Genomic DNA, 17366 nt, shown 5'->3' with positions numbered 1-17366 from the left:
TACATGAATGGAAAAAAAGACACATTGTATTCATAATAAGCCATTTCACTATTATACAAATGGAGCAGTGTGGTACCAGAATATCGACAACACAAACTTTTAGGACATGCTTTGCACCAATAGATCTTGACCTTGATATTCGGCTTCACTTTGGCAATCCAACTACAATTCTGAGAGTTTTAGTGAATACGTAGTCAAAAAGAAATTAATACAAATTATTTTACTCCTTGCATGTGTGGATGACAAATCTGGCAGAGAAACACGCTTTTCCTCTCTGAGCATCTGAACGAGAAAATAAAATAAAAATAAATAAGAAAATAACTAACCTCTGAACTTTAACACAGTTCAGAGGTCATCTGAGCCTGGGACCTGCATACCAACAGGACTGTAAGGATCAAATGAATTATTACTATAAAGACATAATACAATACGTATTGAACATAATGTGGTTGTTATCCCTTATGGCAGTAGTTCTCAACCATTTCAGATTTTCAATTCTATTTGAACTGGGGACCCCCCACTCTTCCACACTTGGAATGTAGGGGCTGGGCATTCAAAGATAAAAATTGTGAAAATAGCAGATCTACAAGCTAAATTATGTGGGGAACCCCATGGGGATCCCAACCCACAGGTTGAGTACCACTGCCTTATGGTACAATATAAAAGTAAAGATTCACTACATTTAAATATTGCTTCCACATCGAAGCTGTTCCATGGGACTAATGATGAACTGTGAAATTATGAGTGAGCATTTAGCATGTTTTATCCAGTCTGCTAAAGAAGCTTGATTCTATTGAGCACCTGTCTGGAATGTTCATTTCAATGGCCACAGAAATGACATGGCATATTATGTGGTAACATATCTTGCTCTGCACACTGAGAAAATACAACAGACATGGGCAACACATTAATCAGTGAAGATGAGAAAAGCTAGAGACCAATATTTGGGACACCAGCCATTATTTGACTTTTTTTTACACCATTATCAGAAATTATGCAACCGCTTTGTCCTGATTTCTAGCCTGGCATCCCTATTTTGTTTTTGCCAAAATAGTCGTTCTACAAGCAGCATTTTATTTTAAATCTTTTGAATAGGGCATAAATGTATTTATTTTTTATCTTTTCAACATTATCGGGATCGGCATCGGACACAAATCTGGCATTCGTAGGGCTCTATAAAAAAAGAAATGTTCTCTGTCTGATAGGCCTAACTCAGATTCCATGTGTTTTCTTACCAACAACCATAGGACAGATCTATGCCACAAAGAGTTGGAAACTAATTTTGGTAGGTATTTTGGTACCTGTGTGAATCCAGCTGTCGAGCATTTGGGAAATGGGTCATGCCTAATTTATACCATGTCATACGACGGTGTTGCATGGCGAAGAATGCATCATACAGTAGAACGTGTCGTACGACAAAAGTATAAATCAGGCTTAGCAAAGGGCACTATGATTTCGAAGGAAACCGGTCCAAGATATTTAAAAACGAGTCAACAACACACACCATGTCGAAAAGACACATTGAAACATTAAGCCCATAACAGAAAAAGAACACACAAACATGCAGTCAGTCAGTCGAACCGTCGTAAATAACAACACACAGACAGGAATGTGCGCATCAGTGATGCAACTAGAGCATTCAAATGCAACTAGAGCATTTCCCCATACCTTATTATATATATATATATATATTTGTTCTCATAAACTTTCTCATATAGATACAATAAGGTTTCTTAAACGGAAAACTAAACGTGAAGCCTTTTTGAGGGGTTAAAATGTAAAATCACAGACAAGTGCGTGTGTGAAGTTTTGTTCGAAAGAATACTGTGGAAACGTCTAGTGCATGGTGTAAAAAATGCACGATTTATGGGCAAGTTAAATGTAATGGAGAGTATATGCACATGCATCACTTTTCTACCGGGACACGCCCCCCTCATATAGATTGAGTGGTAAAACATTGAGCAGCATGGAGCGTTTGAGTTTGGAAGCGCTCGTTGGAAATCACTCAAGGGCCCTGTGTACCAGCTGTTTCTAAATATCGCATAATGCAGGAGGCAGCAGGACGTTGCGTTATTGAAAATGAGCACTTACAAACTCTGACACTTGGAAAAATCACCTGCATGGAATTTCTTGACGGAAACTAGCTCATTACATGTCTATGGTGAATGTTTATGAAACAAACTTTGCAGATGGAAAAAGGATAGTTCAAGCATTCCGTCTGTAATGTAATGTTGGTGAGTTTAATGTTTAATACAATCAGATAGGATTTTCTGTTTGATTGCCTGGTCTGTCAAGGCCAGAAAGCATTTTTTTGCCACTCAGTAGGCATTACCACATAATTTCCGGGTACAACGATGTCATGTGCATAGCCTCCATAGTGTGTGTGTGTGTGTGTGTGTGTGTGTGTGTGTGTGTGGTGAACAGCAACAATACATACACAAGCACATTAAGATGACCCAACCTGCAGTGGTGAGAAATAACCAAGTACTGTAGTTTTGAGGGTTTTTTTTACTTTCAATTTTCTGTACCAATTTACTATTTACTTTGCAGATTTAGATTATTATCATAATTTAAAAAAAATCACCACCACTGCCAACCAGCGGCTGTGATTGTCGGTCTCTTCCACAAGGTGGCACTATTATGGCATTTTTCTTTCTCAGGACCTGCAGGTCAACTTCTTGTATTGAGAGGATGAACTTAAAAACTTACAGCTACAGAAGTTTATAAGTGAAAGGGAAAAGAATAGATGAGATAAATGAAACGGATACATTGAAGATCCGGAGGTAATGTAGTAGGGAGATGAGAGAAAATGATGGAGCTAAACTTGATGTAGACTTTAGGGATTTTGACAGGAGGGCATTAGAGGATAAAAATCTTACAACATTGTAGAAAGTCTTGGTGTATGAAAATACCCCATTGTACCCCACAAGTGCAGCATAAGACAGTGTAAACTAATCTATTCTAAATGGCAACATATATTTCTGTAATTTAGACAGGTGCGTGAATGATATCACTAGATATTACCCTTTATGGAAAGATGTTGGTCTCTTTGCGCAGTTTACGCAAACAAAAAAACAAAATTGTTGTAACCATTATTTTGAGTGCCTTGTGAGGGGGATTCAGATGAATTAATATTTCTTGAACAGATGCATTTAAATGACTGTTCTGTTGATTGTCTACTCTACACTTTGTGGTACGTATGTGTAAGTATTGTATTTGGCCTCTGTGACAAACCCATTTTCAATCTTTTCATAATTATTTACTAATGCTATAACCCATATTATATATTATATATATATATATATATATAATTGTTTGCAAGTCACAACGTAGTTGATAAAAACATAGCAACTTAGCAAGGGAATGTTATCTGTTCAGGTCTCCACAACAAGTGAATCATTAAAAACGCAACAGAACTAACTTCAAACAACCAGAAGCAGACATCTGCTATTTATACTATATAATGGTTACAAGACAATTGAACCATTTTTGGTCACATCATTTTATGGCCATAGATTTGATGGGGGATGTTCAAAGTGTCTGGTATCGAGATAAAATGAATTATATCAGTTCCATTTAAATAGATTTGCAGAATTCTAAAAAAGTCTGCCAAAGTTTGTTCCCTTGCCACAGTGGAGGGAGAATTGAAAATGCACCAACCACAACCTACAAATTCAAGCATTTTACAGTATACAGTTTGGCAGAATTAAAATTAACAACATGGAAACTTGTTTCAATCTGGATTCACACAAGAAAATTAATGATTTTTTTCAATCATCATTACTTTCGTCATTCTACTCATCAACCTGTAATACATGACATGTATTACATGTTGTCCACACACCTAAACCAACCGCCATTATGAACATATGTCAGGGGTCTTCAAAGTTTTTTCAGGCTAAGGACCCCTTAGCTGAGAGAGAGATGTAGCCCCACTACATATTGTATAAAATTGTGTTGCAGATTAAACTTTTCATATGTTTTATCGATTGCTTCATACTTCATAGACTTGTTTGAAGGCTCTGTCATCAATGTATGTTGGACAATTTAACCACTTAAACAGTCATTGCTTAGTCACTCTGTACTTGGTCTGCTCTTTTTCCCCTCTGCCTGAAATAGCAGATCTACAAGCTCAGCTTGTAGATCTGCTATTTTCGGCTAATGTTCCCCTCAGAATAGGCATGCTACGATTCAAGTGGTTATTAAAAAAAAGTTCTTCTCACACAAAGATTTGGTGGACCCCCCCCCTGTAGTAACTCTGAGGACCCCCTGTTGATTCTGTTGAAGACCCCTGCTTTACGTAAACATCATCCCTTCCCCCTCTCTTGACACCCGCGCAAAACCTGTGGCGGAAATGTTTCAAATACTTGAAATAAAACAAACCAGCTGAATTCTACTATAAACGATAATGCAAACTAAGCTGCCCATTTTGTACTGTCTGGTCGAGTGCTGGCCGGTGAAGTCTGTTATATGGCATCATTAAAGCAGTATTCAGATGTTTGAAACACTTCGCAAGATTGGGGTGTTACTTTTGCTGTATAGCTCTCACATGTCTGATCCCCACCCCTCATCCCAACATGACCTTGGCTTTGACCATTGAACCCTCACTGCAGGATCTTCTCTCGGGTGTCGGGCAGCTTGAGCGCCACCAGGCCGCCACAGACCAAGGCGGTGAACGACAGCAGGATGGGCACGGCCTTGGTGACGCCCACAAAGCTGGCGAAGATGGAGCTGCCCAGCACGGCCGCCAGTTTACACAGAGCGTTCAGCACTCCGAACGCAGTTGCCCTGAGAGAGGGAGAAGATTCACAAAGGAAGAAAATGAGAGAGGTAACTTATGGTCAAGAATGTTAAAAGGAGAACTTCTACTTTTTCTGTGGATGGATGTGCAGTCATTACTGATGGTCAGTGTAGTCCATTGAAATGATCAAAGAAATGAAATACTCATTGCACACTACTATATTGATGGAGAAATTTGGAACAGAACGGTCGCCTATCAGCTATTCCTAAATGTAACCTCAGTAAAACTATGCCTAAAACTAACCTTGTTCCTAATGTTAACCTCAGTAAAACTATACCTAACCCTATTCCTATACGTAAGCTCAGTAAAACAAGTCTACAAGAACCGCTGGGGGTGAGTGGTCCGCGGGAAAAAGTGGGGGCGAGATGGCAACCATTCCGGTTCTGGTTACCATCCTGCCTACAGAGTGCATGTGCCAAAATACATTGCATTGCAATGGTTTGTCATTTGCAGAGGCATTATGTTCAGCTGCATTGCTTAGAGTGCAGTGAATTGTAAGGTCAGAGTGCCATGTTTTGACCCCTCTGCAGTTTTTAACATAATATTAGCCTAGAGGAAAATAAACTAAAAGATCAGCCTAGGGTTTCATTCCTTAAAGACAAGAAGCCACCGCTCTGACTAATGAGTGGGAATATGGCTGAAATTCAGAAACCACTGGAATTTCACAATCCTTGTATACTGTACCTTTTGGAACACGGGTACAGTTCCACGGTGACCACCTGTATGCCGTTCCAGGCAGCCACGCTCACACCACAGAACAGACACTGCAGGGCGATGAGAGCTGACTGACTGAAACCCAGGAATAGGAAGAATGTACAGCCTGCTGAGATCAACATGGAGCCACCTGTCATGTAGGAGGAGAGGGAGACGAAGGGAGAGACATAGGAAGTGATCATTATGAACAAGGCATATGCCTGTAAATAAATATTAAAAAGCTCATCTCTGGTGAAGAGCTGGTGGGCTCGAAACGTCACGTCCAATTTGTTTAACCCAGTGTGCAGACTTTATTCTTTGTGGATTCTGACCTCAGCTCAGAACATGGTTTTCAGTGAGTGGATGTGAGCTGTATTTTATTTCTCTATATACCTCTAAATAAACATTGAAAAGCTCAAAGGCATTATAATTAAGCATCAATACATGCAAACAAACTTGAGTACAAAAAAAAGAAACTCATAACTTGGTGCAGAATCCTTTCACAACCAATTTAAAAAGTGTTCTCTCCCCTGTGCTGATGTCTAAAATAAAGACGGGTGAACTGTTCGTGCGAGACCCCCACTCAAAGAAACCTTTAACAAACTGAAAACTTAAAAGAACAATCACCTATGATCTTAATCCTGCCGATTTTCTCCATGAAGAGGGCAGAGATGATGTTGCCAGGCAACACCGCCAGGCTCCCCAGGAAGCTGACCAAATAAATGAGAACATCGTTGTCCTCTAGAGTGTCCAGGTGGCAGCCGTGTTTGTTGTGGGTGAAGGACGAATTCTCCATCCTACAATCGATGAATTTCTCCTTCCATAGATCTGCAGAAAACGACGCAATTAAGTAAACGGCATGCTCACACACTTTTTGTGAGCGTGCTGTGAGTGTACAAAAGTAGAATCTGGTGCGCCTGTGGCACGCTCACAACTAATGCCATGCCGTCCATGTTGTTGTTTCTCTGTGTATATCGTATGTTACTGACCGTGTGGTTCTGTGTTTTTTTTTTGAGAGAGAGATAATCCTAGTGCGTCCGTGATGTTGTTGTTTCAACGCAGTTGTGGGAATTCCCTGTGGTGACCGTCTTTTGTCCATGCTGGGTACCTTTCCCTTGTTCGAGCAATGTAGGAAGCCGCTCTGTGATTGGCCAGTAGTCGCAGACCCCACAACGCTGGGTTGAAGACGCAGAGGTCTTCAACGTATCACAGCGAGAAAGCACAGGTGTGAACGGCACTTCCGCATACGCATACGTCACGGTGTATGACTTGGCCACCTGAACTGGCGCACAAAGTTGTGCACTCCATGGGCACAAATATGGGGGCGTGAAATTATCCCACATGTAATGCATTTGTACACTTTCAGAGTTGCATGTCTTTAAAGCAGTGTTACTTTTTACATCAAATTCTGATTTAGTTAGTCTTTTTTTTGTCAGATGACTATTTTAGTCATCTGAAATTGTTTACTCTTAGTCTAGTCTTAGTTGACTACATATCAAAATCTTAGTCTTTTAGTCTTGGTCAACAAAACTAAGGGAGTCTGGACCCCACTTTAAGAACCACTGCTGCCCAGTAACATATCGGCCTGTGTTGTCATGGCTACTCCACTGAAAATTGCAGCCTTTGCTAAACTTCTTTATTAAATATTATTAATTTTGCTAGAGGTGTAAATAGCTTACAGGATTTTCACATGCTTCTGCCAGCTTTTATTCAAATCCCTCATATATAAATAAGTGTTATCCAATGTGTAGCATTGTGTTTCCACTGGAGTACATACAGTATGGAAGTCACATTTATTTGGTCCCCACATTTATTTGGTCCCCAAATAAATCTCTTTTAAATAAATGTTTTTAGAGGTGTTGGATTTAAATATTTACCTATTTCAACAACATAAGAAAGTTTGTGTAATCAACAACTTAATAATGACCACACAAAAAAGGAAGAGAAATAAATCTATCATCAATCGAAATGACAGAAAATCTAATTGAATTTAAATCAAAAGTTCAATTACTATCAAGCGCTTGAATGGCACCTGCAGTTATGTAAAAGAAGAGCCACTATGGAACCTTTCAACAGCTTGAGTTAGAACTAGAACATTTTAAATTGACAATGAAATTCGATCGTGACCTTAAAATCGAAAGCCAGATCGAGTTGTGGATTTGGAGAATCCTAAAACCACAGCAAATTGCTGTTTAGTTTTTTCACATGCAAAGCAAGGCACGTGCAGATAGCGGAAAAGCACAGCTCCCTACTGTATGGCTACAGTAGAGCCTACTGTAGAGCAGTAGAGCAGTACTATTGTATACAGTTACTTACAGTAACTTATGTATGGTCCAGTACTACTGTATATGGTTTACATTAGAGCCAGTAGCTGAGCTACTCGACAATGTACTGTGTACCAAGTACATGTATTGTGGCTTTGCAATGCAGTCCAGTTTCAATATGCTTTATCAGTGAAACATAATGTAGTCAATGACAGTGTGACAAATTTCCATCATGTTTCAATCATATTGAACAGGACTTGATAATTGCGATGCTGATTTGTGTCCAGATGGGGCTTTTTTTAATTTGTTTTTTTGGATGGTTTAATAAATGAAAAATGAAATGTTTGGCTGTTACTCCCTGCGATACTGTCATGGTGCCAAACATGACTCTTAATTCTAAATTCTGTCCTCTGAGCTAATCTAATAATGATTGCTTGATGCCTGGCTTCTAACCCCTTGCTCTCAGTAATGTTGTAGGTAGGAGACAACAGATTGGGTATTTGGTCTGTTCTCAAACAACAGACTTTAGCCCTATCCACCTGCTTAACCTATCCGTATCCACTGACCTGTATGGGTTGATTTTTCACTCTGAATTAACTAACGCTCAGGATTTTACAGTGTGCTAGATCTAACCGCTTAAATACTTGATCTACAAGTACAGATCTACAAGCTTGCAGTGTGTCATAATGTGACGCATTGCACGCTTGTACATGTAGATCAGCTGTTTTTGCTAGCCAAAGAGGTTGAAGTAGAACTAGCCTGAGCTAACGTGTTAGGTTTCTGGTCTAGAGGGGCGGGTCGCGGCTGAGATTTGCGCACGCCCTGATTGGATCTCATCGATCTGTCCGTCACCCCCGGCCCCTCCTCTCCCCCCTAGTGCAGCGCTACGTCACATAATTTGGAGCGACGCCCACCCGGAAGGGTTGACTCCCACTTTTAGACCAGAGCGGCCAATGCGTTCCTCCAGGCTTTCAATTTTGTCACCAACAAAAATGAAAGCCTGGTACTGAGGCTAAAGTAGAACTTACTGCATGTACATGACACCTACCTGTGTTGTAGAACTCAGTGGACCGGATGGTACAGTTCACAAATACTGTATCTGTTGACCTGATATCCTCAAAATAACAATCTTCAAACAGTGAGTCCTCAAACTTCACTGACCTCATCTCTAGCTTGATGAACCTACAGGGGTGGGGATGACACACACACACACACACACAAACACACCAACACACAAAGATAACATGGAGACTGCGCTTCTATGGCTTTGACAATCACAGCACCAAAATGGACACGAGGTGTACTGTGGCTCTTCCGGATGCATCATGACAACCTCCTTGGTAATTGTAAAATGTGCTGTGCTGTGTCATGGACAGGATCGTTTATTTTGTCTGCATACAGCATTGAGGTTGAGTGTGTAGAGGGAGGCCATCTGCTAATCAGAAGGTCCCCGTGACCCATTTGACAGCCAGCCTGCCCCATGTCTGCCCAGTGTCCCTGAGACACTTAAAGGGCGACTTCACCCATTTTCAACCCATTCTCATATAATTGGTCCTAATGCTCATGAAAGAAATTATTTTTTTCCCTACTTCCTACTTAAAACACACCTTTTTAGCATTAGCCCTAGATTGTTGCATGACTTTTACTGTTTTACTTGTTCTTTTCTTTTTTCTTTCTGTGAAGCACTTTGAACTATACACTTGTTGTCTGAATTGTGCTCTATAAATAAAGTTTAATTGATTGGCTGTGGACACTCCATAAACTCGCCTACCAGTGACATTGTTGCAAGTCAGGTTTTTTTTGGAACCGGATTGAAAAAAATATATTTCGATTTTTTTTTAAATGTTTGAATGCCTTCCATTTTATAGCATTCTGACATTCCAGGAATAGAAAGCCTACAGTTTCTATTAACTTGGAATCCCCATTAGTGATGTCACTGGTAGGCATGCTTCTGAACTGTCTACAGCCTTCCTCTGAGACACAGACCAAGTAGACAAATGGTGCTGGCACATTAGTGAGGACCAATTATGAAGATGGGTTGAAAATAAGTGAAGTCGTTAGTCGTTAGTCCTTTGCCTGGCCACATTAGCCTGGTCTAACTAGGGGATCCCATCTTGTTAAACACTCTGTGGTTGGCCAGAATACTTGTTAGAAAGGTTACATTCTGCTACAGGAAGGCCCATTACATCCATTTTGAATCTGTGTATTTGGCATAGAAGTTTCAGTAGTATACAGTGTTGTATACTGTATAGGCTGTATGTACTGACAGTATTCAGAAGGGGAAGCATTCTTAAACCCACTCAAGGGTTTACCGACTTCACCCACATCATGAGAAGGGAATTTAAAAGCGGTGTACAGTAAGTTATCCAACCAGGGGAGATATTGTTCAAAATGAGGAGACACATTTTGAATTGGAACACTTAACATTTTAGCCAGTACTGTAAATGGTAAATGGTGCATTTATATAATGCTTTTATCCAAGGCGCTTTACATAGATTGTGCATTACATTCACCCCTTCATACACCGATGGCGGCAGAAACCATGCAAGGGCAAGGCACCCACCTGCTCATCGGGATCAAATAGGGGTTCCGAGTCTTGCTCAAGGACACTTCGACACTAACTCTGGGGGAGCCCGGGTTCGAACTGGGAACCATCCGGCCACTCTACCCCTGACCCACCGCTACCCCCCCCTGTAAATTATATTTGTGTGGTTCTTCCGCCTGCATTTGGTATGCAGATGGTACTGTAGGCTGGAGAGATGGGAAGACTCCTGCTACTGAACAAACACTCATAGCAATGATTACTGTCTTTTTAAACACAAACATGATCGCTCACTGTACACTCCCTTTAAGTATTGCATGACGGCATACAATATACTGTATTAGTACCGTATATAGCATCAGAATTAAGTGATAACATTAACAAACATGAAGCATAAACCACTTGAGGTTTATTTCCTTCAATGTATAGTGATTAAGTTAATCTGATGCTTATTATTCAGATAATTCCCATATCGGTGAATAATTGCCTATACCACTTAGCTAATTGTAAATGTTTCACACCAGAGTAGCATGCTGCTGTGTGACAACAGAAATGAGAATGCATTATGGCTTTCAGACACCTGTCTTTACTGTAACGAGGTGCTGTACTGGTTTTAATCATAAACATAAAACGCATGTGATACTTGTTGCGCATTTACTATGAAAAAGATTTCCCGTCGGTTGGATGGTTGGTCCGTCATATCGTGACATCATCAGGGATCATCAATATTAAGCCCATATATGGAGATCCCTGATGTCCTCAGTGTGTTGGCCTGCAACTCTATATCTAATCTGACCTCAAACCCTTAGATCTCCATATATGGAGCTGACCTGTTCTGACATTCCATATGTTGATCCTTCCCCATCCATCCTTCCTCTTTCATGTCTCCCTTTTGACTGATACATGTCCATTTAAACTCTAGATGGGTCTGCCACAAAGTTTTATTAGTGCAGCCGTGCCCGGCAGCCGGCGAAAACTAGAGTTCTCAACAGGCCTGAAAATGAAGGCCCGGCCCTACGTGGGCCCTCCTCAAACCCTGTACACTCAAGACTAGGGATGGAGCTTGTTAATTTGTATTGATAACGAGTACCTTATCGATCAGGCTTGTAACTGAGATCTCCTATACTTGCAGGGGGCTGTCAGTAGGATGTGTTGGAAAGGCCTTGTGGTTTAGGGGATTTGTATCTTGCTTAGGCGCTGGGGGGAGGGAGCTGTGAACTAGTCAGTGGCTTGAGCCCAGTGATATCTAGGTACCATCCTTGATATATGATTCTAAATACTTACTCGCAATATGAGATACTTAGTATGAGATATTTACCTGTAGTATTATTGTTTAATGCTTCTGTGCGCCATCATTTATAGGGTGTTGTGACGTTGTGGCCTAACGTCACGCCATCGACCGTGACAACAAGGCTTATCGAGCCGGGTTCTTATCGAGACTACTATTGAGCATTTTCTATTATTTAGTGGAAAGATGGGAGACAATACATTCTGAACAGACCAGTATATTTTACTAGGGACTTCAAATTCAATACTTTTCTAACAGACTGAAGGCAATTGACCTTTTTACGAATAAAATAATATTAAAGTACCATCATTTTAAAAGAGTAATTTAGTTTACCCAGACAGCGCTGGTTGGCAGGTATCAATACACTTTTAGATCGACATGTTTGTGCCAGCATGGATGATTACATTTATATGACGTCATGGGCCGCTATGCTCAATAACAGGCTTGATCAGCCCAAAGCTTATTGATAACGGGTAATCAATAAGCTTGTTATCTGAGTTTTTCGGGTATCCGTTATCGAGCTCCATCCCTACTCAATGCACTGCCCCTGCTCCCACACTAGAGTTCTTTGTCATCAGGCCGGAAAATGAAGGCCCGGCCCTAACTGGGCCCTCATCAAACCCTGTACACTCAAGATACTGCCCCCGCTGCCACCCTTATATCTCCATATATGGAGCTGACCTGTTCTGACATTCCATATGTTGATCTGACCACATCAAACTCTGTACACTCAAGACACACTCCATATATGGCCAGTACGGAATTTATTCCATATGTTGATCTGACGTGCACGCATCCGCCTTAAAGGGGCGTGGTCGCTTCTTGCCCTCAGGTGTCTTACTGGTTACTGTAAGGAAGTAGTAAGAGCCGTGAGGCCTATAGGTCAGCCCCGGTCTGGAACCTATCTCCTGTTTCTGTAATGTGAGGCAGCTTGATGTACTGTATACTTGACGCAAGACTTACCCCCAATCCAACCCTTGATGCTGAGTGCTGAGCAGGGAGGCATTGGGTCCCATTTTTTGTCATTGGTATGACCCACCCTGACCTCCCAGTCTCAGGGGACACTCGAACCAGAAGGCCACTGAGCTGATTGTTACTGTAAAGTTAACACTATAAAAAATGTCATTGTGGTATCAAACAAGACTGCTACAAGAATATCTGACTATATCCTAGTTTTTGCAGGTGCAAGACAGGCTGTGTGCCCAATACACCTGTCTTTTTGTGGGCTTGTTTTTTGCTCGCCACGTTGCTAATAATAGAGAGGACACACTGGTTGTGTCGTCAAGAGAACACTGAGAGCTGTGCATGTTTTAAGCACTCAGCATGCCCAGGCACAAAATCACAACTCAGTTCAACTTTAGCCAAACGTCAACTCACAGTATTCACAGTACTCGCATAGTATCTGGAATAGTTTTCATTGCAGTAAACAGAACTACAGCTAAGACCCTTTCTTAGCCAGAAAGTGGAAACCAGTGGTGTTTGTTGTTTAATCTTTCTCACACATTCAATGTTAAATGAGTATAAGGTAGAAAATCAATAGATGCAATTCATTTTTTATTCAATCGATCGATAATGGTGAATGAATGAATTGCACCTTCAGATTCAGGGCACTCCAATTAAACATAACTGTATGATTAAACATACATAAATCTATGTTTAATTGGAGTGCCCTGAATTAAAGGCCCTGCAGTAAATCTATGTCCCATGGCGGTGCTGAGGTGTGCATACTTGTCTCTGATGTACTCTCCTTCTCTATGGATCTGGTTCTCCAAGGAGAAGTTGAAATGGAAGCCCTCCACTCGCTCTTTGTGGAATATCTGGATAAAGATGTTCAGACAAGACAGATGTTCAGACAAGACAAGCATTAGTAGAACTAACTGAGCTTGTAGATCGACTATCGACCACCAAGTATAAATCAGGTGTAGTTTTATGCTTTAGTTGCTTCGAATTTAGATGCATGAATTAGTTCACTTTGTTCGGTTTAACTGGTGGCCTGTGGATGTTGTCTGGTTAAGGTAAGGTAGATGCTGGCAGGTTAGTTACTTTACAGAAGATGGTGGGTATGTGTAACTACCTAGCCTGGTAAACATTTCATTTCATTCCATTCTATGTTTTCAAGGGGGAGTGGTCACAGTAGGCTACTTCAGGAGAGTACAGGTCCATTGGGCACCTAAACCTTGTGGGCACCTCAACGTTGTTTGTGATGTTTTTTCCAAAATATAAAAATCCCACCCGTGTGAAGTGAGGGGTGCTCTTATCATGCTATGCTTAGAACAAACGGTGTCAAAACAAATGTTAAATTCTCTTTATTGTTAATGGGATTTAATGTTTGTGTTAGGGACAAGATGACGTACATTTTTGTTTATCCCCAAAATGACTTGATATCACAGGTTTTGTAGCGATTTGTTAGCCTGATTATCAGACTGGAGCGTCCACTCAGAGTGGGGTCTATGGTTTAATAATGATAACAAATGAATAATGCATTTTATTTATAACGCACTTTACATTCTTGCAAATCTCAAAGTGCTAGTGCTAGGTTTGGATCGAGCCAGGCTAGCAATTTGTAGAAATATTGGGCCTTAAATGTAATTATATATAGTATTTGGCCCCTCATTCGTAAAATAAATGTCAATATAATACAAAAGTATTGAAATAATACATAATATATTTTTAAAAGGTGCCCAGAAATACCAGGTGCCCACTGTTCATGTTTACCCTTCAGGAACACAGTATCAAGAGCCTTTGCTAACTTGAAAGTAGAAATGAAGCATATGCTAATGCAGTGTAATGTGGTGGCTGTGCTTGCTGTTTATCTTACTTGTTAATAGTTGGTACTTTTTCTGTGCCCCATTGCACATGCTGTAGTTACCTTTGTATTTACCTTGACTTTGGCCTCATACTCCTCATACTGAAGGTGCCTCACCATGTCAGGGAACCACACAGACAGGCCATAGTAACTGGAACACAGGGGTAGTACAGTGGAGACCACAATAAACATTTTATACCAGGGGTGGGCCACTATATTTCCACTCCAGAGGGCCACATTGCATACTGTATAGTGTATACTGTCAGGCAGAAACCGCTTATCTATTAGTATTTTATCCTCTTTTGTAATTAATGACCTATTTTTTGTTTTTGCAATTCTGAATTGTGCCACTTTTTGCTTTTGGAAAAGTGAAAAGCAACATTTTTATTTACTTTCAAATGCATTAAGTTATACTTATGTTAATTTTAGAAACCTAAATACAAATATATTGGACAAATTGGCTACAACAGCAGTAATTTCGTACCACTACCTACTGTCTGTATTTTCATTAACATTGTGTATTGTATTTGGTTTAATGCAATACATAATGGATTGGTAATGAAAACTGTAGGTACAAAAGTAAAAGTACTTTGATAACCCGTTCCATAAACGAACCTGAAAGCCATGCAGAACCAGATGATGGCCATGAAGAGAGTAGCAAAACGTAGCTCAGCGGACAGAAGTGACGCAACATTCTTTAATACCTGGGAAAAAATAGATGGATAAAATAAATTATTTTGATATTATAACATATCCTAGTCTCAGCAGTGTTGTTTTCGTCGACTAAAACTATGACAAAAAATGTTTGTTGACTACCTTGTTTGACGAAAACTAAATGGAAAACTAATGGAAACTAAGCTATGATGGCTAAAACAGAGACTAAATATACTGTCGATTTCGTCAACAAATAGTGGTGGTATGGTAGGTCCCCATAGAGGTCCACATTTCTGTTGCGGACTGTTAGAGGGATCTTTAATAATCCTAAAGGATACCCACCATAATCTCTACTGATATCTAACGGCCTGAAAAGGTTGAGAAGCACCACTGCATATACATACCAGTTTGCAGAGTGTCAGTGAGCGCACTGCCCATCGCTGGACAGACGTTCCAGTAGCAGTTTGAATCTCTATGAACTCATCCTCTGCTGTCTTAGGAGCCTTAATGTGGGTGACCTGAAATAACACAACATAAGCACCACTACTGCAACATGTGGACTTCAACATGTACACGATACTTAATGTGGGTCACCTGAAATAACATTCTCACAGTCGTGTGGTGGTGTGGTTATTCACTATTAGTTAGCCTGCTCAAAACAGGCATGTTTAAAGGTGGTTTAAGTGATATTTCTTCGTTGAAAATGTTTTTTTGTTCAAAAATAAATATATTCTATATATCTATCTACAGTACATTCGGAATTATAATCATTGCTATGGAGTGTTTTTTACCTTGTAAGCTATCCTGTTTAAGCTATCCTGTTCTCTCTCCTAGTTGGATCTAATTAGTATCCTGACCTGGTGAGACCTCTGTTACAGAATAAATACTGTAGAAATGGTTACAACTGGTATTTTAATATATATTTAACAATTATTTTTGCAAAGATACTTACAGCACCTTAAGTATCCATATACAGAGTGAGCACTTAGCCCACAAAGTTATGCATTGGTACACTGCATTATTTTATTTTCTGCCACCAGGAGGCACAATAACTAATCTGCACCAAGCATTACACACTGAATCTGATCACGATTTGAGTTCAAAATGTTCACTTTAAAAATATATATTCAAAGATTTCCACGATTTCTCTAAAACAGCCAAAGTTATAAAACAGTGGTTACACTTATTGTGCTCCTAATGTCACAGATGCTTTCCTGGATTGAATGGGTTAATATAGCTACTGTATATTATTGTAACCTCTACTGTACATGTACTCACAGTGAAGACTTTCTCTGGCTGTCCCTTGGCCCTCCAGTTAGTGTCATGTATCTGTTTCAGAATCATCCAAGCCTCGTCATGCTTGGCATTCTGCTCCACGCACGGGCACACACACACACACACACACACACACACACACACACACACACACATGCAGTCGCGTGCATACAAAGTGAAAAATGTTAATTAACCTTTTTGTTTATGCATTATGTCATGTAATTCTGAGACAGACAAAATGTCAGAATGAAGTAATGATGTTCCAAATAGCAGATTTGCGCGGCACCTAAGACATCATCCACCTATCCTTGAACAGTTTACTTGGACATCTTAAAATGTATATTATTTATAATTTGCAATTTAAGCATTTAGCAAAGCGACTTACAGTAAACAAGATAAACATGAGGTAATACAAATCTAGGATCATAGGTAAACCAACAATATCAAATCTATCTAAATTACATTAAAGCTTGTGCATAAGCCTGCAGTGCAACGTTGTCAACACTACTGTATGTTTAAGGATTGGATCTTTCAGCCAAACAAAAATTATATACACACACACACACACACACACACACACACACACACACACACACACACACACACACACACACACACACACACACTTATTTTCTTTTTTCTTTTATCAATCAATGCACAATAGGCATCAGAGCAGTGAATCAATATGTGTTGCAGCAGGCCACAACAAGGGCACAGTGGTCTCTCACCTCCAGGAGGAAGCGAGGGCTCTCAGGCATGAACATGAGTCCCACCAGGGAGGCGATGGCAGGGAGCGCTGCTACCAGCACGAACACACGCCAACTATGGAACTGGAACTCTGTACCCATGCTGAAGCCCCAGCCTGGAACATAGACATGCACACACTAGTGTTGGTTTTGACAGCACATTTTTTTATTTAGTTTTAGTCATAGTCTTTTGAGTAACATTTTATTTAGTTTTCTGTAGTCATCTGAAATGCTTTGGTCTAGTTTTAGCCGACTAAGGGCTGTATTTTGCGTGTCTTAAGTACCAGGTCTTATTCC

General features: G+C 40.3%; 1 protein-coding gene across 1 annotated transcript in view; it reads right to left on the bottom strand.

Moving 5' to 3' along the window:
• Positions 1 to 4253: 4253 nt before the first annotated feature.
• Positions 4254 to 17366, bottom strand: part of sv2bb (synaptic vesicle glycoprotein 2Bb) — a 30091-nt gene continuing 16978 nt past the window's right edge. Inside the window, exons 5-14 of the mRNA XM_080761124.1 lie at positions 17052 to 17185; positions 16327 to 16416; positions 15453 to 15566; positions 15010 to 15098; positions 14470 to 14545; positions 13317 to 13405; positions 8807 to 8940; positions 6122 to 6322; positions 5486 to 5645; positions 4254 to 4788 (exon numbers count right to left, since the gene is read on the bottom strand). Coding sequence (XP_080617250.1) covers positions 4605 to 4788; positions 5486 to 5645; positions 6122 to 6322; positions 8807 to 8940; positions 13317 to 13405; positions 14470 to 14545; positions 15010 to 15098; positions 15453 to 15566; positions 16327 to 16416; positions 17052 to 17185 — 1271 coding nt within the window. The 3' untranslated portion in view covers positions 4254 to 4604. The remainder of the gene's footprint in view (positions 4789 to 5485; positions 5646 to 6121; positions 6323 to 8806; positions 8941 to 13316; positions 13406 to 14469; positions 14546 to 15009; positions 15099 to 15452; positions 15567 to 16326; positions 16417 to 17051; positions 17186 to 17366) is intronic.

Source organism: Protomyctophum bolini (assembly GCF_963924005.1).
Source record: "Protomyctophum bolini genome assembly, chromosome: 4".
Lineage (NCBI taxonomy): Eukaryota > Metazoa > Chordata > Actinopteri > Myctophiformes > Myctophidae > Protomyctophum > Protomyctophum bolini.
Note: the sequence above shows the minus strand (reverse complement) of the source record. Positions and strands in the feature narration are given on the sequence as shown.